At 36.8% G+C, this 24,077-nt stretch overlaps 1 protein-coding gene across 3 annotated transcripts in view; it reads right to left on the bottom strand.

The window, feature by feature from the left end:
* c12orf63 (chromosome 12 open reading frame 63) overlaps window positions 1-24,077 on the bottom strand; it is a 153,771-nt gene that overhangs the window by 59,816 nt on the left and 69,878 nt on the right. For all 3 annotated transcript variants that reach the window (XM_012959872.3, XM_018092229.2, XM_031898871.1), the window contains exons 35-39: window positions 13,799-13,947; window positions 5,598-5,779; window positions 4,526-4,753; window positions 2,830-3,053; window positions 580-715 (exon numbers count right to left, since the gene is read on the bottom strand). In XM_012959872.3, the coding sequence (XP_012815326.2) occupies window positions 580-715; window positions 2,830-3,053; window positions 4,526-4,753; window positions 5,598-5,779; window positions 13,799-13,947 (919 nt within the window). The remainder of the gene's footprint in view (window positions 1-579; window positions 716-2,829; window positions 3,054-4,525; window positions 4,754-5,597; window positions 5,780-13,798; window positions 13,948-24,077) is intronic.

The following is a 24,077-nucleotide window of genomic DNA, read 5'->3' as shown; positions in this document are numbered from 1 at the left end:
TTTTTGGCAATTTTAGGTTTTGTCTTCTTGAACTGAAGTACTCCAACAGCTAAAAACAACTAGGAGCCCATTTACTAAACCCTGATTAAGTATTTTGAGATAAATTCGAATTTTTTCTAACTTATAGAACATTTTGTAATGTCCACGATAATTTCGTTAAAATTCCACGACTTTTTTGTGGTTCCGTTAACTTCCACTAAAAAGTTGTACTTTTCTCAAAGACTACAACCATTTCGGAATTCATTCAAGCTTTGGTATCGTGGAGCCAGGTTGGATCTCTCGAGTGCCATTGAGTCCTATGGAAGGCTTCCAAAATCATACATTGAAGGTTTCAAAGCCAGAATGGCTTTCGTGCAGTTTACGAATGTTCTGACCTGAAAATTTTGTAACTTTTTTTTGTACGACTGATAAAAGCATTTTTGTGACATTTTAGAACATCAGAAATTATAGTGGTTGCTCCAAATTTTTTCCATATTGTGATTTTAACCACAAAAAAATCGGATTATAGTGAATGGGCCCCCTAGTGTCATTTGCCCTGATTTAAATTGAAAAAGGTACAATTATTGTTAACATACTAACCTTTTCTTCAGAACCAACTATGTATTTATTGGAAAAAGTCTTAGCTGTAGCTGAACTATTTCTTTCATGCATTCTAGTAACTGACATCCTCTGTGCATGGACCAGCAATGGTGTTACTTGTTCTGTATATCGCTCACTGAAACATTTAAAGAGGAAGATTTAGTGAAAACAAAGGTAAAGGGTTATTAATGAAAATATCAGATACAGGTATAGGACCCATTATCCAGAATGCTCGGGACCAAGGGTATTCCGGATAAGGGGTCTTTCCGTAATTTGGATCTCCATACCTTAAGTCTACTAAAAAATCAACAAAATGTTACTTAAACCCAATCAATTGTTTTGCATCCAATAAGGATTGTTTATATCTTAGTTTGGATCAATTACAAGGTACAGTTTTATTACTACAGAGAAAAAGGAAATCAGTTTTAAAATTCTAATTTATTTGATTAAAATGGAGTCTATGGGAGACGGGCTTTCCGTAATTCGGAGCTTTCTGGATAATGGGTTTCCGGATAAAGGATCCCATACCTGTATATCTAATACTGCAGATAATATCGACATAAAGCAAAAACAACAAATTTTGAACTTGTATCGATCACTACCTAGGCCTTTTATACAATCAATATTTCCATAACAATTTAGATTATATCTAAATATACCATAAATTTGGATCATCTGTATTTTATGGCTTTTACATGTGTAAGATTTAACAATTTAATTTCTTAATTTTAAAAACACTCTGTGTTTGCTCTCTTTATAATGTTCTGTACCCTAGGAAAAATAAATAAGATTGCATAGAACAGTAACAGCAACAATGAATATTTAAATACATTACCAAGTGGAACTTGTTGTAGGAATATATGATGTGAGGATGAGTTACCAGGGCTCTTTCACAAAGGCCCCTAACACAAGTAAAAAAAGATGCAAAGCACAGTGTTGGCAGGCACATGCCTGCAATGTCCTTACAGCTTAAGTACAGGGCCTAATTGCAGCCTTGTCTAATATAGATGGGAAAGTGTTAAAGTTATGCAGGCATTTACTTGGCATGTGTGATTCCAATTGGTTAAAAATATCTAAGGGTACTAAACTTGAACAATTTCACTTATTTCATTGCATTTTATGACTAGAAACATAATTAGCTTGACTTGCTGTTTATTTCAGCCTGTAAGCTCAAGTAGTAAGTGCTGTGCATGGTTTAGGTATGCCTAAAGTCCTACAGCATAAGGTCTTGCTTTGGTTAGCATTGTGATAGTATTTTCAAAAGTATATAAACATGTGTCACTATAGGACAGTGTTTTTTATTCTGTAAGCCCTGAAGCCATTTTGGGTACCAAAGAGAAAATAGCAGGATCGCAACGTTTTTAGATCTATTTAAAGGAAAACTAAAGCTTAACGAAAGAAGTAAGCTACAAATATTGTACATTATGTTTTGGGCTTTTGTACCAGCACAAGGCAAACACAGCCCTTTTAGCAGAGAAGATCTGTGCCTGCAAAGATGCCCCCACTGACTTCCCATCTTCTTTTCTGCTGATTCACTCACATGCTCTGTGCTGCTGTCACTTACTGATCTTAGGGACAGATGCACAATATACTGTATATACAGATTATAAATGTCACACTTTAATGCTGATTGGTAAATAATATAGATTATTAGTACATGGCAGCTCGGAAACCAATGCAATTCGCATCAGAAATGAATAATCAGCCCTGTAGCATCACCCTTTGACAGACAAACCTCAGTTTTTGCTTGATAATTAGCAAGGACCCCTAAGCTTAGCTTCTTAACAGTTTCCCAGAGCACACTGAGCATATGAGTCACTGACACCTCTAACAGATTCCATTATGGTGACCCCCTGTGACTACTATAGAGATGCTGAACCTTTAAGTTGGTTCAGTAAATATAATATGGCATTTCTAGTTATATTCAAGGGTTTAGTTCTCCTTTAAGAGCACTGATAAATAAATAAGAACAGTATGGGTCAACAACAGAGAATCAGAATAAAGTACTGAAACCAAGGAAATTTATAATAAGCAGCAGCTATTAAAAATTCAAATACAGTGTTTCTCATGTGTTCAGACCTCGTGAACATACTGACAATAATAAAAACCACAAATCTTCAAAAGGCACTACATCCTTTTTTATAGGTAGAATCTATACACAATATTTTTTATAAATGTTTAGTAAAACATAACTTGGGTTATTCTGCTAAGTTTCTATTACTATAAAAATATTTATACAATAGTACTTACTGAGTCAGTAAATTAAACTGTACTGCTAGATGAACCAATGATTCCCATCTTTGTACATTATATAAAAGTTCAATAGCTTTCAGGACTAGATCATGCACCCATCGCATATCAGTGACACTGACATCATCAAGAGGGTATTCAAATGTCAGATTAGATCCACCTTCCTCGTATGCAGGCCCGCCCATACAGCTTGGAACACTAAATGCTTCATCGTGGTCAATAACCTAAAAAGAGATGCAACAAAAGAGCATACATTTCCGCAGGAATAATTGTTGGCTGACTTTAGTTTAAATGGCAACTATTAAAGTGGCATACATGAATTAAGGCTTAAATACTTGTTCACCCGTATGTAATTTACAATGTTATGCACTGAATAAATAGCTCTAGTACATAAAATACTGAAAGCAATGTAGTAGATATAGTATATATTAAATGACCTAACATTCTATAGACCCAGGTGCTCTTAGCAACATACCCCTTTATAAGTAGTATTATTTATCTGGGCACTCATTGTTAAAACATGTTCAGTACATAGAAATTTGCATGACTGAACATAATTTTCCATTAGTAAAAACCTTTCAAGCAACAGGAGAGAATTAGCATGCATTTGCAGCTCTGAACGGTATCATCTTCACAAATAAAGGAAATACTAAAAAGGGTTATATAAAGTAAGACATGCATAAACATGATGTGGCCAGCTTGTGCTCTCTGCTTAGTGCTAATGTTTTCATGCTAATTCCATTCATTTGAGTTCACTGTATACATATCTTACACAAAAGCATTCAGGCATTATGTGAAACATGAAAAAAACACTTAGGACTAGGAAATAATCAAGCTTCTTCCACACAGATAGGTAAAAATAATTAAAAAGGTAATATATTAAATGTAACATTGCAGGGGAAGATTAAACTGTTACCTCTACTGTATAGTATGATGTGAAAAATGTAAATGTTTAATGCTTTTTTTTAAAGATGGTGGGTTATAAATACATAAGAACACTGCAGGTGCCGTGCCTAAAAACAAAGATTTGTATATTATTTCATCTTCGATTTGTCCCCTAGGTTATTATTCAGGTCTATGGAGACACATATACATAGGCCTTATATTTTAAAAAAGAAAAATGGTATAGCAATTCTTAGCATCCAAATAGAAATTAGCTTTTAGCATTTTAATTGCACCAATCAAAGTTAACTGCTGATTGGTCTCTGTGGGGATAAAGCGTTAGCAGATGTTGCTGGGTGTTTTTTAAGCAGTGTTTATATCTGTGTTTGAACTATTGTCCAGGAATCTGGAACTTACAAAATGTATATGTAGTACAGGTATAGGACCCATTATCCAGAATGCTCGGGACCAAGGGTATTCCGGATAAGGGGTCTTTTCCGTAATTTGGATCTCAATACCTTAAGTCTACTAAAAAATCAATAAAACATTAATTAAACCGAATAGGATTGTTTTGCATCCAATAAGGATTAATTATATCTTAGTTGGAATCAATTACAAGGTTCTGTTTTATTATTACAGAGAAAAAGGAAATCAGTTTTAAAATTCTGAATTATTTGATTAAAATGGAGTCTATGGGAGATGGGCATTCCGTAATTCGGAGCTTTCTGGATAACGGGTTTCCGGATAAGGGGTCCGATACCTGTAGTATGAGTAGTAATTTGAGGAGTATTTTTTTTAAAAATACTTTTAATACCTGGACTGCACCAGTACTCTGGAGGATCACTATCATGTTTAGAATCAAATCTGCTGCCAAGTAAAATGGAAGCCATATTTCATTGTTGAGATGGTCTCTGTTCAAAGCAAGTCTTCCATTAGTGACTTCATGTTTTTTAATGATTAACTGTAATTCAAGGGTCAGATTCCAAAGAGCACGGCAGGTATTTTGAAGGAGTGTCCAGTGTTGAGCCCGATGAGCAAGCACCTAGACACAGAAGGAAACTCCCTTTATTTTGTTTTTCACGCGCACACAATAAAAATTATTTAGTATGTGTTCCATCAAATAAAACTTTAACAGCATAAGAAGCAGTTTCTTCTCTGTACCAGAACACTCATATTTTTAAAGTTTACTCTTTCAAATCATGGAAAGTTCACAAAATTTTTCTTCATTCAGACATACTCTCCACATGTGAGGTTAGAATTGTACAATTTTAAGTCACTCGATATAAAGATTTTCCAGTATCTTATTGTTTGTATTGAAATATATGTAAATCCCCTGATTATGCATTCCTCAAAATATGTGTCATATTGTGTCAACAGCTGCACAAAAAAAATACCACCACCACCACATTCGGATGCAAACATCATTTTTCTGTACAGCATCTTTGAGTCTTTGAAAGAAATCCGATTATATAAAATGCTTATACCTTACAATACTAGACATGCTATTGCCTTACAAAACTAATCAAAGTTTGCATTCTTTTCTCAGATTGTCTGGAGTTTAGAGGTACATGATCAACATTAACTTTTTTTGCCTTTCTATTTTTCTGGACAGCATATTTGTGCATGTGTTATCGGTACCATGCCAATTTTTGGCAGCCCTCTTCAGAGGAAAGTTTGTCTCAAGACTGTCTCAGTCTGGGTTAGTGCACTCCTGTCAGATGCAGGGCCTGTATAATCAGCTCAGTGACTAACCATGTTTCAAATCAGATGCAAAACCATGGCATTAAAGTGTTGATGTTTAGTGTATTATAATGCCTTTTTTAAAAAAATCTTTATAAATATGCTTCATCATCAGTTAATTATAAAATATTAGAGAAATATCTCACCATTGCTCTTTTAAGATGAATATATATTTTTCCTAGGTGGTCCAACAGAATGACTGATAACATGCTTGGCTTTTCTTGCTCTTTTACAGTATGGTAGGAATCCTCTGTGTCATTTGTCATTTGGGTTCGAGGCGTGTCATGTTCACTTCTTTTGGTACTTGCCTCAGAAAAATCATTTGAATCTAAAATACACAAAAGAATCACACACACCTATCATAGTTTATATAATGCAGAAAGAGCTATCTAACATCTTGATTAAAAGAAATAAAACTGGGATAGCAGTATTTTACTTTATACAAAGAAGGGATGCATAACACTTGGTTTAACTGCTTAACAAACATTTCTCTGTATCTACTAGAAAATCAAATAAGCAAACCAATTAAAGCAGGAATAAGTCACATGCAGCCCTCCAGATGTTACTAGAATACAACTCCTAGTTTCTCACTCACGATGAATAGCTCCTGGGGGGTTGTTAGAACTTGTAAGGGATCAGTTTCTGAACTGTTGCTGGATTAGAGGTTATGCATTACTGGCATGGGAAATGGAAACGGGAAAGCACCCATTTTCGGCAACTTAAGTCCAGTATTAAGATGGGAAAGAATCTGTATGATTGAATATGATTACATAAATATTGTTATATCAAAGCATATTCTAGTCTATAACAACATAAATCGCACAAACATAGCTACTAAGGGCCTTTAACCCATTTATTCAGCACAGAATGTAAAAAAGGTTAAGGTTTTAGGGAACAAGCCTCTCTTTGTCAGAATAATCACTCTGCAGTGCCAACAGACTTTAAAACCCAACATGGCCCATCCAATAATTGCACAAACTCCACCTCCAATTATGATTTTAGTTTTTAATTAGTGGCGCTTCCACACATTGAAAAAAACCAGAACAGTGTACCGCAACTTCTTGCAAACAGTACTAGCATAGGGAGCATTCATTGTCTTAAAGGAGACATATTATATATAAGTTCATATTCAGTTATAATATTCATCCTCCCTCAAAATGTGAAATGATGCAGAAAGAAAGATGTTTTGAAAGTGTTTTACCTCCTAAAACTGTCATTATATGAGAGCTGCATAGACAACCTCTAAAGTCAGAAGCCAGAGTGAAATGAAAGATGGGAGTGTCGCTTCAGTCTCCCACAGGATGTGGTCACAGCACTGACCACCCTATGCATATTCACTGCACTTTAAGTAGCTGCTGCTCTGTTACTGAAGTCGATCAGGGCCTGTGGCTCTCAGCCACATACTGAAGAGTCTAAACTGAAAGCTTGCAAGAGGGATGGGTAGAGCACAGTTTTCATGCAGTTATGGACATATTTGAACCCAAAGGTATTAAAATAAATGCACTTACTTCTATTTTACATGGTAAAAATGTATGGTATATAAAAATGTATTATATAATATCTTCACTGTGACATGCTTCTGAACCCTGTATACCAATACAATATCATGCTGCACTATCACTGAAACATCATGCTTAAACATCTGAGGTAATATTAAAGTTTTTTATAGCTTGATATGTATGTATATCTTTATTTATTTATAATGCGCTACTTATGTACACAGCGCTGTACAGTAGAACACATTAATACAAACAGGGGGGTTTATAAACTAATAATAGATAAATACAAAGTATAACAATAAATACAAGGTACAGTGGCAAAAAGAGACAAGTGGATGGAGGTCCCTGCCCTTTAGAGCTTATATATGTATAGATCTTCTATTGGCTGCTGCCTGGAGAAAATGTGAGTCTGGCAATGATAGAGAGGATCATTTTAACTGACTACTTGCTGACTCTGATCAAATATAGCAAATGTAGTATAGTGTGACGCTAATCTTATAATATAATTTTAAAACACACCTGCAGCAAAACGCTTACCTTATACTGTATATTTTATTTTTTGACTATGACCCCAGTGAATTACAAATCTAAGAGTCTTCCATTTAATCAACTTTAAGCCAATGGTGTGTTGCATTATCAATGCCCTTTTCAGGTTATCACTGACAGTAAGAGAGTTGTGTTTATTGGAGTAGGTTCTGCATTCTTATGTTTTTTTTGTATTTATTTACTTAAAAATAAATGAAGCTCAGGCCCAGTGAGGTAAAACTTGATTTAGAGTGTAGGGACCCATAGGGTTAATGGAGCCTATGACTTTATACCCCTACAGAATCAGTTCCCCTAGTTACTGGGGTAGACAGGCCTGCACCTAAGTTAGTTCATTTACATATGTACAGTTATATTCAGAATAATAGCAATGTGTTTAAAAAATTGAATAAAGCTCAAAATCCTTATAATAACTTTTTTTTCCGTACACGCAAATGCATTGGGAACATTGCAAATTCTATTCCAAATCAAAACATAAAGAAGAAATTCATCAAATTTGTGTTATTCCTTTACAGAAAGTGAAGAAAAGGGAATATTATTAGTATGTTCAAAAAAAATAGTAGTGTCGGAATTCTTCTTTTAAAACTGTATCTAGTAGAATTAAGTCTAAAACAACTGGACTTTTCTGAGTTTTTCTTGAAAACGTTTCACCACTCATCCGAGTGGCTTCTTCAGTTCAAATGACTGGTAGGGAATTCCCCGGTATTTAAACTCTTGATGGTAGTAGAGTCACAGACATCCAATCACAATGGTTCTATTGAACGTATTCAGTTAGGGGTTGGCTGAAACTGACAGGTGTAAGAAGGTATGATCCAATCACAATGGTACCAAGATTCTCATTGATGAAGGTGTTAATCCTTCAAAGTACATGACTGGAAGTGTGAACTGTTGTGAAACTGCCGGGGTAAGGATGTCAACGCGCCATTGTATGTTGGTGACAAGCGGTGTCTCAGGCCCCCTCCTCTGTTCAGGGATGGTTTTTCCAGGTTGGCATAAATGGCCTCTTTCACACCTCTTTCAAACCATCTGTCCTCTCGGTCCAAAATATGCACGTTACTGTCCTCAAAAGAGTGACCTTTTTCTTTGAGGTGTAGATAGACCGCTGAGTCTTGTCCTGAGGAGTTTGCCCGCCTATGTTGGGCCATTCTCTTACAGAGAGGTTGTTTTGCCTCCCCAATGTATAAGTCTGAGCACTCTTCACTACACTGGACAGCATAGACCACATTACTTTTCATGTGCTTGGGTGTTGGGTCTTTCGGGTGCACCAGCTTCTGTCTCAGGGTGTTGCTGGGTTTGAAAAACACAGGAATGCGATGTTTGTTGAAAATTCTCCTAAGTTTTTCTGATGTTCCAGCAACATATGGGATGACTATGTTGTTTCGCCTGCTGTGTTCCTCCCTTCTGTTTGTAGGTCTGGTCTTTCTGTTGGTCTTTGATTTGGTTTTGATGAAGGCCCAGTCTGGGTACCCACAAGTTTTCAGAGCTCCTTTTAGATGTTTATATTCTTTCTCCTTGGCCTCTGCATTGGATGCCACAGTTTCAGCCCGATGATGTAGAGTCCTAATTACACCCAGTTTATGTTCCAAAGGGTGGTGGGAATCAAACAGCAAGTACTGGTCTGTGTGGGTGGGTTTCCTGTATACTTCAATATCCAGGTCCCTCCCCTCTTTGATAACTATAGCACAGTCCAAAAAAGCCAGTTTGCTGTCTTTCACATCTTCCCTTGTGAACGTGATGTTTTTGTCCACCGAGTTTATGTGTTTGGTGAAGGCTGGAACCTCGCGTTCTTTAATTTTGACCCAGGTGTCATCCACATATCTGAACCAATGACTTGGTGTTGTTCCCTTGAAGGTGTCCAGGGCTTTCTTTTCCACTTCTTCCATGTAAAGGTTCGCTACAATTGGAGACACAGGCGAACCCATGGCACAGCCATGTTTTTGTCTATAGAAAACGTCCTTGTGCTTGAAGTAAGTGGTATTGAGACATAGGTCCAGTAAGGAACAAACTTGTTCTGGGGTCAGCTTTGTTCTGCTGCTGAGGGTGGTGTCTTGTTTCAGCCGTTTCCTCACTGTATCAATTGCCTCGGCAGTGGGTATGCATGTGAACAGAGATGTTACGTCATAGGACACCATTGTATCATCGATCTCCAGCTTTAACTCCTTCACTTTTTTGACAAAGTCCATGGAGTTCTGAATGTGGTGTACTGTGTTTCCAACTAAGGGGGCTAAGATGTTGGCCACGTATTTAGCAATGTTATAAGTCACACAGTTAATGCTGCTGACAATTGGCCTCAAAGGGGCTCCTTCTTTGTGTATTTTTGGGAGTCCATATAGGCATGGAGTGGCTTCGCCTGGGTAAAGGCGACGATACAAAGCTGGACTGATGACCTTTTCCTTCTCAAGGTGCTGCAAGCAGTCTATAACCTTCTTCTTGTAGTTGCTTGTTGGATCTCTCTTGAGTTGCTCATATGTGTCTGAATCGTTGAGCAGTGTGGACACTTTGGCATGGTAGTCTGATGTATTCAGTACCACTGTACACCTTCCTTTATCTGCTGGCAGGATGGTGACACTTGAGTCCTTGGCAAGTGATGTCAGAGCCCTCCTCTCTTGCAGACTTAGATTGGAAGGGGGAGCTTTAGCATTAGCTAGGGCTGCTGATACTTTGAACCGGATGTTTTCAGCCTCATCCACTGGTATCTTATTGTTGTGGATGGATGATTCTGTGGCTGTGATGAAGTCTACCACTGGTACATACCGTGGGGCCACTGCAAAGTTCAGTCCCTTGGCTAAGACATCCTTCTCTGGTTCTGTGAGTTCCCTGTCTGATAAATTCTTTACCCACAGATCCTTGATGTTCTGGCATGTCTTGTTTTCATCTTCCTTCCTCCCTGTTGATTTGTCTGTTCGCTGGGTGTTGTTGGTACGTGATAATAAACTGGTGAATTTGTTTATTTGCCTCTCCTTGCCCTTGGCATGTTGTGCAAGTTGCGCCCGCTCTGTGAATTCAACCACTCTTTGCAACGTCAGCACCGGTAGTTTTGCTGTCAGTCTCTGTTTTGCATTATCAAATTTATGAACCAGGACCTCAATTGAGAAGTTAGTCTGCCTCACCCGTTCATTTAACAGTTGTTTCTGGGCTTTCTGAAGGATCACCTTGGCCCTGTGACCTTTAACCGAAGAACCCAGACGTAGGCTGCATGGTGTGATTCCCTGATATCGGCATCGTAGGTTAAAACGAAGATGGTTTCTGTAATCCGCAAGTTTTCTGGCCGTCCTCTCATATTCCCGTACCAATTTTAGGGTATTCTCCCCAAATTGAGTAGCAATATGTCAGGACGGACAGATGGTTTGAAAGAGGTGTGAAAGAGGCCATTTATGCCAACCTGGAAAAACCATCCCTGAACAGAGGAGGGGGCCTGAGACACCGCTTGTCACCAACATACAATGGCGCGTTGACATCCTTACCCCGGCAGTTTCACAACAGTTCACACTTCCAGTCATGTACTTTGAAGGATTAACACCTTCATCAATGAGAATCTTGGTACCATTGTGATTGGATCATACCTTCTTACACCTGTCAGTTTCAGCCAACCCCTAACTGAATACGTTCAATAGAACCATTGTGATTGGATGTCTGTGACTCTACTACCATCAAGAGTTTAAATACCGGGGAATTCCCTACCAGTCATTTGAACTGAAGAAGCCACTCGGATGAGTGGTGAAACGTTTTCAAGAAAAACTCAGAAAAGTCCAGTTGTTTTAGACTTAATTCTACTAGATACTGTATATCATGACCTGGATGAATGAGAATCTTCATAGACATATTCTTTTAAAACTGAAACTTTTACTGTATAAACTCGAAAATGTTTCAAGATTTTGCTTTCCTTTGAATCACTGAACTAATATTTAGTTATATAACAACTGTATCTGAGAACTACTCAGCACATCTGTGTTGCATGGTCAACCAACTTCTGGCAGCTGTAAACAAGTAACTCCACCACAGAATGATTGAACTACATTCTACAATTTTTCAGCATTTTCTTTTTTTTGCCTCAGAAACAACATTTTTGATGTCACCCAACATGTTTTCTATTGGATTAAGGTCTGGGGATTGGACTGACCACGCCATAACGTCAAACTTGTTGGTATGAAACCAATAAGTTGCTCATTTACTGGTGTGTTTGGAGTCATTATCCAAGCCATATCAAGGGCATTTCCTCTTCGGCATCAGGCAATACGACCTCTTCAAGTATTTAGATGTATTCAAACTGATCCATGATCCCTGGTATGCAATAAATAGGCCCAACATCATAGTATCATCCCCATAGAAACATCCCCATATTATGATGCTTGCGTCACTATGCTTCAGTGTACTGTGGCTTGAATTCAGTGTTTGGGGATCATCTGACAAACTGTCTGTGGCCCCTAGACCCAAAAAGAGCAATCTTGCTTTTATCAGTCCACAAAATATTGCACCATTACACTTCAGGCCCATCACTGTGTGTTTTAGCAAATTGTAACCCCTTCAGCACATCTTTTTTTCAACAATAGGACTTTGCAGGGGCTTCTTGCCGATAGCTTGACATAGGCATCTTCTAATTATAACAGTACTCACAGGTAACTTTAGACCTTCTTTGATCTTCCTGGAGCTGATCATTGGCTGAGTCTTTGCCATTTGGGCTATTCTTTTATCCATTTGAATGGTAGTTTTCTTCCATGTCTTTCAGGTTTTGGTTGCCATTTTTAAAGCATTTGAGATCATTTTAGCAGAGAAGCATATCATTTTCTGCACTTCTTTATATGTTTCCCCTCTGCAATAAACGTTTTAATCAAAGTACGCAGTTCTTCTGAACAATGTTTGGAAAACCCATTTCCAGAGAGAAATGCACTATAACTAGCATGCACAACATTTGCTGCCTTCCTTCCTTAAAGAAGGGCCATAATTGACACCTGTTTATTCACAGAATGAATGACCTCACTAATTGAATGCCACACTGCTATTATTTTGAACAATAATCTATTATTATGAACAACAATCTGTATAATTGAATCAATTAATGATTTAATTACATAGAATCAACAGCATGCATGTCATGACTGTTGGGTCTGTTGGTTTTATATTACTCTGCTACACCTGCTAGTAAATTATTTTCCATGTAGAAATGGCAAAAACAGTGATTGATCAGGTTAGTGATGTCGGACTGCTATTATTCTGAACACAACTATATGTGATTGGCTAGTAGGTAGGGTGACCACTTCTTGTCACACTTTAGTGCTGGAAAAGGAGTAGCACTTTCTCTTTGCTTCCACCTAAGGAACAGGGTGGATGTAGCTGGAACATAGGCCCCAAAGGCATTAAGCCCTTAATGAAGTTGGGGATACGGGGTGGTGTAGCTTAGGTTTAGCTTTGTCATTTCTATGAGTGTAAGGTTGATATAAACTAGTGAAAGCGACTTGTTCTCCAACAAGGATTGGTAGCTGTAGTGAAAGGACCACAGTACTGATTAGAATTTAGATTATGGGGCATATTTATAGTATGTAAGCCAACATAACCATTGATGTTGCCCTTAGCAACCAATTTTTGCTTTTGTCTTCTAACTTGTAGGTGCCCGTTCAAATTTAATTGTTGATTGGTTGCTATGGGCAATATTAATGGTGATGTTGGCTTACACATTATAATAAATATGCCCCTATGTGTATTCCCTGATCCAGTGTGACGGATCCAGGCCATTAGACAAAACCCTGAAGGGTGTATCTGGAAACCTACCAGGCAAATCTTTACAGTGGTGCTACAAGTCTGTGTTCTTAGTCTGCGCTATGTTTGATAACTACATCAAAAGGTACGTGAGTATCCCTGTGCTGTGAGTAAACTTTTCTTTGTTTGGTTTGCAAGAACCTCTGGTGCCCTTGTTCATTTTTTTTTTGTATAGCAGTAAGAGAGGTGTAGTTGAACAACACCTCCACCTTCCTCATCCAATTAGCAAAGGCCCTTTCTGGGTAAGTTAGTATAGTGTGACCAGTGGTCTACTATTACTACTCTGGGAAATTATTATTATTTGTATAATGCTTTACCAGGACTAGATGCACTGAAATAAGTTTCATTTCAGCAAGTTTGAGAGAATGATTATATTCATATACAGCACACTGTAATAATTCTCAGTTGATGTGGTTTGTCCTTTACAACTGAAAAGATTTCACAAGTCATTTGCAATTAAATAGAAGCATTCTCATATTGCAATTCAATTGTAATTAATGCAACAACGAGCAAAATATTGAACATCTTGATTTTAATTTATAAGTGTTTACCACTTAGTTTGGTTCCTGATGTAAGATCTAGTTTAAGTGAGGGATGAAGGTGACCTGGACTCCCTATTCGCTCATCCAGGACCGTTGTTTCTGTTGTCATGACAACAGTGCCAGCATGATGTAGAGCAAATAATTCAGGATCCAAAACTCTGCAGAAAAAAAAGAGTACGTGTCAGAATTCATGTGTTTAATCTAGCCAAATCTATCTGTGAGAGTAAAACTTTGAGAAAGCAAGTTATAAAGAAAAAAAAATGAGCAATAGCTTTATAATTACAGAGAAAAATATGTACAAGCCTGTATTTATGCTTCTTTTAATTCCACTGTTCATCACTGTTCATCACTAGATACTGATCTTGCAGTACTTACCAGAGCTGAAATTATCATGCAACATAGACATACACTGTATTCACAATTAACTCTAGAAATGTAATAGTTTTGTGTTACTTGTGTTTTTCCTGTTCCCTTTTCCCCTTTTCCACCCAGGGCATCTTCAATACTATAACCTTGTCTAAAAGAACAAATAATGTAATATTCAAAAGAAAGAAAAATATTTTAGTATGACTTTGGGATGCAGGAGATAAGACACACAGCCCACCAGAAGCATTTCCATTAAATTTGTTCAAGCAACTGAGAGCTGGTGACATTAAAATATAGCCTGTCTGCCAGCTTATGAAACACTATTAAGTACATCATTATTCTGAATGGACCAAATCCATCATTCAGCCTCATAAGATCTGGATGAATAAAAAGAAAATGGGAATTCTCCTTTGCATATTCATATTGATCCAAACTAGTCTGGGCCGCCAATTTAGCATGGTCATTTAGATTTCGGCAAACTGAAAACAACCATTTTTAACCTTAGGGTTACAAAAAAAAACCAAAAAACGGGCAAATCAATTTTGTAGTTTAGTTCTATATAAAAAAAAAACAATACCAGCATTGTGTCCAAGTATTAAGTAGTGAGTATATGTGTAGGAGGTGCAGGTGATATTAATGTAAGTGCCATGAATATAAATTGATATATCATTTGAAAGGGCACATGTACGTCTGCAAGTGCAGTGAGCAAAGTGCTATTTTGAGCACATTTTCCATATTTTTCCCATATTGTAGCATTTTCTCCCACAACTTCAACATCGTTGTGCTCACAAAGGGTAGATGCTCTTGACACAATTGCACTGTGCCTACAGCAACCGTGACCAGTTCTGAAAAACTACCGCAAATGCACTCACATTTTGTTGCTAATCAGATACAACTGCATGCAAGTCCGTCTGGCGTAATTGGTGACTACACCCGATCCTTTAGGTGCAAGTGCCCTGTGCCTATTGACACTAGGCACAAAGGGAACCCCTTGACCCTGAACACAAGGGAACCCTAGAGCTAGAGCCTGATCAGGAGGTGTCAGTAGCTTTAAGGTTCCCCCGCGTAAATTGGCACAGAAGCTCTCCATTATTATTATTATTAACATTTATTTATAAAGTGCCAACATATTTTGCAGCGCTGTACAATAAGTGGGTTTAATACATTGGACATACAGAGTAACATATAAAGCAACCAATAACCAATACAAGAGGCCATTCAGAACACAAGGCAGCGAGGCCTGAGCCAGGCCAAGTACAACTATATGGAAGTGCACGGAGTGTATTTTGACGCAAGTACCTTTAATGAAAGTGGTGTTAAGTGCAACTGACAATATGAATATTGCAGGGACCACAGCTACACTTGTGGATGTACATGGGCCCTGAAGTGTTTAGTGATGTGCCTATCAGACAGAATCAGGCATTCAAAAATCTACTTAGGTATATCAAAGGACATTAGGGATAAGGGGTTTTTAAGAAATATGCAGAGTATCCTGCAGTCCAGTAACTTACAGCAGTAGGTCATTTGTTCTCCTTCTTCTTTCTAACTAAACTAAACTGGTAAAAGCTTTGTGCTGATTGATAGCAATAGGTTATTTGATAGCAACGTCTAAACTTTGCCCTTTTTTTTATATCCTAAATAAGGATATAAGAAAATAGCAGGAAAATGGGAAATAAGGATTGCTCTCAGAACTGAAAATTATATGTGCCATATTCTGCAAGATTCATTACTCTACTCAAGTTCCAGTCTGGAAACTTCATTTTCCTACACAGCAATCAGCCTAGCAGCTGATCTTTTTGTTGTTTTCCCAACAGCGATAGAGAAGTGAAGCCATTTCTTCTGTTCCCAATTGAGCAAATGACTTTCATGTTCTCCTACAGCCTTTAAACCCCATAATATTATTATTCCCTCTATAAGAACTCATCAATTTATGGGAATAGGATTCAAGGCATGAAATAAAGGCTGACATATAATTGCCTCCTTTTACTTGTATTATTTATATGCTGCTGACAGTACAGGTTTGGGACCTGTTATCCAGAATGCTCAGGACCTGGGGTTTTCCGGATAAGGGGTCTTTCCAAAATTCAGATCCCCTACCTTAAGTCTGCTAATAAAATTATTTAAACAGTAATTAAACCCAATAGAATTGTTTTGGCTCCAATAAGGATTAATTATATCTTCTTTGGGATCAAGTATAAGCTACTGTTTTATTATTAGAGAGGAAAAAGGAAATCATTTTTAAAAATGTGAATTATTTGAGTAAAATGGAGTCTATTGGAGATGGCCTTTCCATAATTCTGAACTTTCTGAATAATGGGTTTCCGGATAAGGGGTCCAATACCTGTATTGCTTTAATTGCCAACAAGTAACAGTAGTTCATAAATATAAAAAACTAGTATACAAACACACTGTACCAGTTGTTAAATAAAAACAAGATGTAAAGCTTATTTTACTATGTAAGTTTTATAAACTAAGGTATTCTCTAATGTGCAAAATCTTAAAAAGTATAAGCCATCAACTGTCTGTCTCAATTACTGTGGTTCTTATGCTGTAATTTCATTGTCTGATCCTCCATACCATTCTGTACTCTAAACTTGCAAGTCAATAATTATAACTAAAAATTATGTTTAGTGCTTTTAATACTTAATACTAATCCCAAATTCTATATGCAAATCGTTTCCCTGTCTGCTTATATGAGTAGTACCAAATTGGCAAAGGCACCTCCTGGAATAGCTGCAAGTCTGTTTATATTTTAGCCAATGATATATGGGACAATGGGATATACACATCAAAAAATTGGAACATTCATGTCAAAGACAATTTAGTGTGGACCACTTCATTCTAGAAAATATAAAAAATACTTAAAAGAAAAATATGATAATTTATGTTTATTAAGCCATTGCCATGAAAGGTCACTCAGTCTTTTCCCATGGTTTTTAGTGTCATTTGTGTGTGCACAAAGACCAATTAATATTGCTGCAAAAGTTCTCTTTATCTCTGAATAGACCCTACAGGATTAATTAACAGTTGAAGTTGGCTATCTTTACACACCAGCTGACCCCTTCATAATTCTAACTATGATTATCCAATAATTATTTAAATATAGATTTTATAATAGAGGTGGTTGAACCTATATTAAATTATGGTTGTTAAACATTCTACTGCTAACTGCAGCATTTCATTGCTGTAATTGACTCTATATCGTGATGGATATACATTTAGATGCAGTACGATAAGAGGGGGGCAAACATTGCTGGAGAATCATATCACTAACAGTTGATATCTACCTATTAAGATATATATTTGTGGGCTGGTGTGCTCATTCTCGATGTCTGGCTTTGAAAAAGAGTCAAATGGACTCTTTTTTCAATTATTCCCCACCTAAAGCGTAAGTCTCAGCTTTTTTATTAAGGGACTGGTGGTAAAACTGCTATATGTTTTTATAAATTTCCAAAAAAGAAGAATATAAAAACAATATCAAAAGCATTGTGAGTTGGATATAAAATAAAATGGATAGAACAGTTAAACTTGTACACCCTTCAAAAAATGTGAACAGCCTATTTGAAATCTTTAAATACCTGCCACTCCTGTTGTTAATAGTAAGGCTGCAGCATCCCCTTAATCACTTAGGATTCCTTCTCCTTCTATAACTCACTCATTCCCCTCCTTTAGGACTTTGCTTTGGCTCTTGGTTAACTGAGCATGCTTAGTTCTTCTCAATTCAGGTTACCAAACACACCCTCTAGTATAGCAGCTAATGAAGAGATGGCAGTGCTGGTTCCCATAGATCAGGGATCCCCAACCTTTTATACACGTGAGCCACATTCAAATGGAAAAAGTGTTGGGGAGCAACACAAGCATGAAAAATGTTCCTGGGGGTGCCAATAAGAGCTTTAATTGACTAATTAATAGCCCCTATGTGGACTTTCATCCTACAGAAGGCTATGTTTGGCATTATACACATTTTTTTTATGCAACCAAAAGCTTGCCTTCTTACCACAAATTCATAAATAAGCACCTGCTTTGAGGCCACTGGGAGCAACATCCAAGGGGTTGGGGAGCAACATGTTGCTCACAAGCCACTGGTTGGGGATCACTGCCATAGATATTCTGCCCTAGCTGTGTACTCTGCTGGAGAAACATGTTTTTTCTCCTAACCTCTTCTCCTAACTTCAATTTCACTGTTACAGGGCTCAACCAAGTAAGATGCATGAACTTTACAGCACACATGTGCTGTTTGCAGATGTAAATGTCACTGAAGATGTTTGAGAGAGAAAATGGCCGCTGGGTAAAAACTGTTTAGATTAGAGGAACGGAGCTTCCATTTGAAGCAGCGTAGGTGGTTTTTCACGGTGAGGGCAGTGAGGTTGTGGAATGCCCTTCCTAGAGATGTGGTAATGGCAGATTCTGTTAATGCCTTTAAGAGGGGCCTGGATGAGTTCTTGAACAATCAGAATATCCAAGGCTATTGTGATACTAATATCTACAGTTAGTATTAGTGCTTGTATATATAGTTTATGTATGTGAGTGTAGAGATTGGTAGGTGTGGGTTGTGTGTGCTGGGTTTACTTGGATGGGTTGAACTTGATGGTCTTTTTTCAACCCTATGTAACTATGCTATTTGTTTTAAGGAAAATGTGATGGTAATGGTGAACAGAGGGCATATATGCAGTACAAATGATGAGCTGTGGGTGGGGGAGATGTGCCCAACTTATAGACATGGTAGAAAAATATAGTGTTTACATGTCCTTTAAAGTTTAGTTATGCATATACAGTATATTGGCTGATTGGCAGGCTGGTTAACCACCATTTTTAAGAGACACTGTCTATTAAAAAAGAAATACAATTTTTGTATTGTTTGATTACCACGAACAAATCACAGTCTTGTGTCTTTGCTATGTTGTAAATATATGCCCATGACATTTTTTAATAGGTTGTTTAATATATACCAACAGAACCTTTCTAATAACACCTTGCTCCTTCCTTTACTCTGAGAGAAAAAAAATGAACTGAATTTTACTTAGCTTTGTAGAATTCCTTTTTGACAGGATATAATGAAAGCTATGTAATTCTTTGACATATGGGCCTTTTTTTCGCCAACAAGTACTTCATTGAGGCCAAAAAGACCCTGACAGTTAGAAAGCAGTGTCAAAGAAGCAGCAAAGGAATTCACAGTTGTATGATCTATCATATAGTTTCAGAATGCCAGAAAATGTAAGGCAAAAGAGCTACTATACATATGCTGCCAAGAAAAGGAAAGAAAAACATTTACAATAATACAGTATTAAAACAAAGGATATGTCTTTAAACATGTTATACAACCCACAAACAATACACAACATTTTATGTATATATGAACTGTGTTAAACACAGTATATGCTGTAGTATTTCAATTTCCCTTTTACATAGGACACATAGCAATGCTTAACTTTAGACTGTTATATTTTATTCTAATCATTAGAGATCCTAAAATTGCTGGGCTATGGAGAAAACTGAATGCAATGATCAATGTACGAATTTTGTACTCTACTGAATAATAATTTTCTATAATGTGTATATGGCACGCAAATGTAGTTGCCTTGGTTGAACAACTATATCGGGATCCAACCATTATAACAATGCTGTCTCTTTAATAAAGCTATACATTCTGGATAACCAAGGGAGTTCATTGCACTCGTGGGCATTTAATCAATAAGATCATTTTTGCCTAGATGAACGGGTCAAGTCTCTCAGAAGTGATGTTTATTCTGTACTTGCCTCAGCTCCAGAACTTTATTCATCCAAAGAGTACTGCAATTAGGTAATCTGGATCTCATTCAGCCAGGCAGAACTCACTGATGGATGAAGCGGACACACCTTTTAACTGTCTGTGGCATCTAAAGTGAACCCAAAATTACTTGATACTGTTTTTATTACTCTGTTTTAATTAACTACTCTTACTTTTCTTCAACAGGGTAGTATAGGATTTTATGGAGAATATAACTGCTCTTCCATTGAGCTGTAACTCATGATAAAGAAATAGTAACATACAGGTATCTGCATTGGCATTAGGGGTCTACAAGGAAAGAAAACGTTTAACTTCCTTAAAGGGGACTGAATAATTTACCTTTCTCCTTGAGACTTCCAAACTTCTCCACAATAGCCTACCATGCATTTGCACTTGAAACTTTCATGTTGCTATGAAATGCTAACTAGTTTGAATGTCCACCTTTTGAATCAAGATGTATTCCACGGACTACAAGATGAGTGTTTTGCTTTTTGCCAAAGTGCACACTTTTTAGTCAGTTAAGGTTTGTTGCTAATTTTCGATAGCCTTTCTGCCTTGTTATATATAAACTATATACTGATCTTAATTATTTATTTGTAAACACCGTATTACACAATATGTGCCCAATGTGATCTGTTGTTTTTTTACTGCTTGTCACAAGGGGCCAAAATGTAAAGTCTTTCCTTGGAGGAAATGTATTAGAGCAATTTAGGGACTAACTGAAAAATGTTGCCCTTCATAAGAGTAAAAGGGAAAAATATTCCTATGACTGAATAAAGATGAAAACTTTGTCTCTAAATAAAGGGGACCTGTAACCCAAACAGCTTTCTTGTCATAAATTAAGAATGACAATTTACAGGATATCTGTGTTTTTTTTTTAATGTCTTAGTTGCACTTTGTATGAGGTAAAGTTAAAGTGAGCAAGTATTTTGTAAATAATCACCATGGCATAATTTTGTTTAATACTAGCAATAAAAACAGTATTTCATGGCTAATATAAATATTCCATTAATCTTGCATACAAAAGTTGGTGCCGGGTTAGTTGAAACTGCCGCTGCTGTCTTCCCCATGCTGCCTGGAAGCCTGCTTGTTTACTGGGAATGGATTTGTAAATAACTTACTACTGATCACTAAACACAGGGACAAATGCTGGTGCAGCAAAGAGAGTACCTGGTAGAAAAAGCCAGTAACCTGTATCCTATAACCTAAAAGTGTTTTCAGAAGCAGAATCGCTAATTTTAGTGTGCAGCTGAACATTTAATTAAATATAGTAACAAGAGTAATATCAATTTGCAGAAGACCAGGCTTCTAGGCAGGTCCACCATGACACTAATATATACACATATATTACATAAAAATTTAACTAGTTCAAGGAAGAGAACTAACTATCATAGGGCAGAAGTCGTACCTCCATCAAGGCTCAAGAAAAGGAATATTCATGAGGCAGATCACAAGTCTACTACTTTGTGTCATATTCTCAAAGAGTCTGCCTAGTGAAGGGTATTGCAGACCCTGGATGAGAATACAGAGAAGTCTACAGATATACAAACTCCTACATTGATCATTGGCTGAAGTTTATGTTGGGACTGTAACCATCATTATCGGCAGAATTTGTTTTGGAATTTTGCCACTGCATAATGAATTACTTTCATTCAACCCCCCTCAGTTGAATATCATAGGATAGTGAGGGCTTTGGCCATAGCATTGCCTAAAATTTGTTATGGCCAATTTGTTTTTTCCATCACATTATAGAATACAAAACAAAACTTTTATTGCTATGGAATAAATTGTAGGATATATTATTGTTGTTGACCAATGTAAATGAAATTAGATAAAATACACTAATATGCCCTGTAATTCAAATCTCAGGGTAAATTTATCAGTAAATTAGCCTTCCACAATTAAATCTTCATATATAAGTCACAGCAATTAGAAATGAAGGAAATCTTAAAAAGTTTTCCACATATATAAATAGTCAAAATGTAAAGCTTAAAATACTGGCAAAAGATGACCTGGATGAAAAAATGAATAAGAAAAAAGATAAGGCCGATGTGTTGAATACAGAGTTCTTTAATGTTTTCACTAGGGAGGAGCCATTGACACAATGCTCATAGTTATGAAAATAATTCAGACATTTGCGAAATTGATATTTGACTACAACTTTAACAAGGGCAAAAAAACTGGATAAGGTTAAAGCACCAGGCCAACACTGCATGAACCCAAGGGATGTTAGTCAGAACTTCTAATAGAGAAATGCTAATGATGGAATGTATTTAGAATGCTAAGGCATTTAATACTGTTACTGGGGAGATTACTTTAGAAAATACAGCTAAAGGTATAAAACTGAACATGAATAAAACAGTTTTAAAGTGCTGAGATTATCACAGACTCAAAGGATCATTATTGAAGCCAGTTTAATTAACATAATTTTTAATCACCTGGAAGTAAACTGGAAGGGGGGGTGGCTGAACGTTTTCTATACAGATAGTTCTGGTTAATTTAGAAAACTGTGTATATGATAAAAGTATATTATTTTGGAAGAACATTATATTTGTAAAATAAATGGTAAACCTACGGAATTCTTTGGTGGTTACAGGTCCAAGGCCATCCAACACTTTCCTGCCTATAGCTGCCATATTTGGTTTCCGATTAAAGGAAACGTAACACTAAAATTTTTTAAGTAAAAAATCTATTCTACCCTGCCCCAATAATTGCCCTATCCTGCACAACATTTATTATTTTGAATGCTTTATTAGGAAATACCAGCTATATCTTGGCTTCCGGTCATTTGAAATAGGGCGATACGTTGATCCTAGCCCGACTCCTTCCCATACAGAAGGAAGGCTAGGATAGATCAATCGATCGTCGCATAGTGGATTCTGCCCTGCATCACCGTATTGCCCTATTTCAAATGACCGGAAGCCAAGTTTTAGCAGGTATTTTCTAATAAAGCATTCAAAATAATAAATGGTGTGCAGGATAGGGCAATTATTGGGGCAGGGTAGAATTAATTTTTTACTGAAAAAATGTTAGTGTTACTTTTCCTTTAAGCAGTCCACTACTTTGGTTCTGCAATGCTGGATCAAATAAACTAGTCAAGACAGCCTTAATACGACTGCATTTCAATAAAAAGGCAGGAATAGGCAGGAGTTCCACACAAAAGAACAAAAAGGCTGTATGGTTAAATAAAGAAAAGCAGAGTGGTAAAGATTACAACATAATGGCAGGTGAAGGCAAAAAGGCCAAAGCACACAGAAACAAGGTTCAGAGGCAGGCAGGGAAATAATGCCCAGTACTTCATAAGTACATCTGTCTATGAAGGGTTTAATTTATCCAGGCCATGGTATATATCATAGAAGTAAATCTAAACAGGGCTAACTTGTGTCAAAATGCAAGATATAATTTACTACAGCCCTGAACGCAATGAAATTAATACATGCAATTTTGCACCCCTTAGTGCCCTAGCACTTGTCCAGGGCAATATTAATTAAGCCCTTGGAAGCTTTGCAATAATAAAAAAAACACTGAACATGGCATAGACTTTCTGACAATAATTGCATGTTTTTTCACACTTTGAACCTGTCCCCATTTACTGTGCATTTTCCCATAAGTACATCACTGCATGAGTATTTATAATGATCAGGTGGGGAGGGGGTTATGTAGATCCTTGTGCCGATGGGCACAGGGATTCAAAAGAGGCCCTTGATTACCACTTTCCCTATGGCAGGCTGAGAGGACAGGCTGCCTTCCACCTGCCAGAACTGCACCACGCACTGAATTTTTCAACTATCTTAAGCTGCAGAGCGCAGGTTTGTCCAAAAGGCAAGTGTTTGTTTTTATGAGAAACAAGGGGCGTTAAAAACAACTTTAAATTGAGAATGGTATTTTAAAAGGTATAATTTAAAAATGATGGCATACTGAAGTGGATTTTTTTCCCTTAAGTTTTGGCCACTAATCCTATTAACATAATCTCCCAAAATAAAAAGAATATATTGATATCTTAATATCTTATAACCATTTTATATTTTGTACACAAGTTAAACTACATTTGCTTTTACTAGCTTAGATTTTCACTTTCAAAAACCCGAGGAAGAAAGTTTTTGGCATGTCAACTATCACTTTTTTATTTCTAATAAAAAGCAGATCAATAACTGA

This window comes from Xenopus tropicalis, chromosome 3 (assembly GCF_000004195.4).
Source record: "Xenopus tropicalis strain Nigerian chromosome 3, UCB_Xtro_10.0, whole genome shotgun sequence".
Taxonomy (NCBI): domain Eukaryota; kingdom Metazoa; phylum Chordata; class Amphibia; order Anura; family Pipidae; genus Xenopus; species Xenopus tropicalis.
The sequence above is the reverse complement of the archived record's forward strand: the minus strand, read 5'-3'. Positions and strand labels throughout refer to the sequence as shown.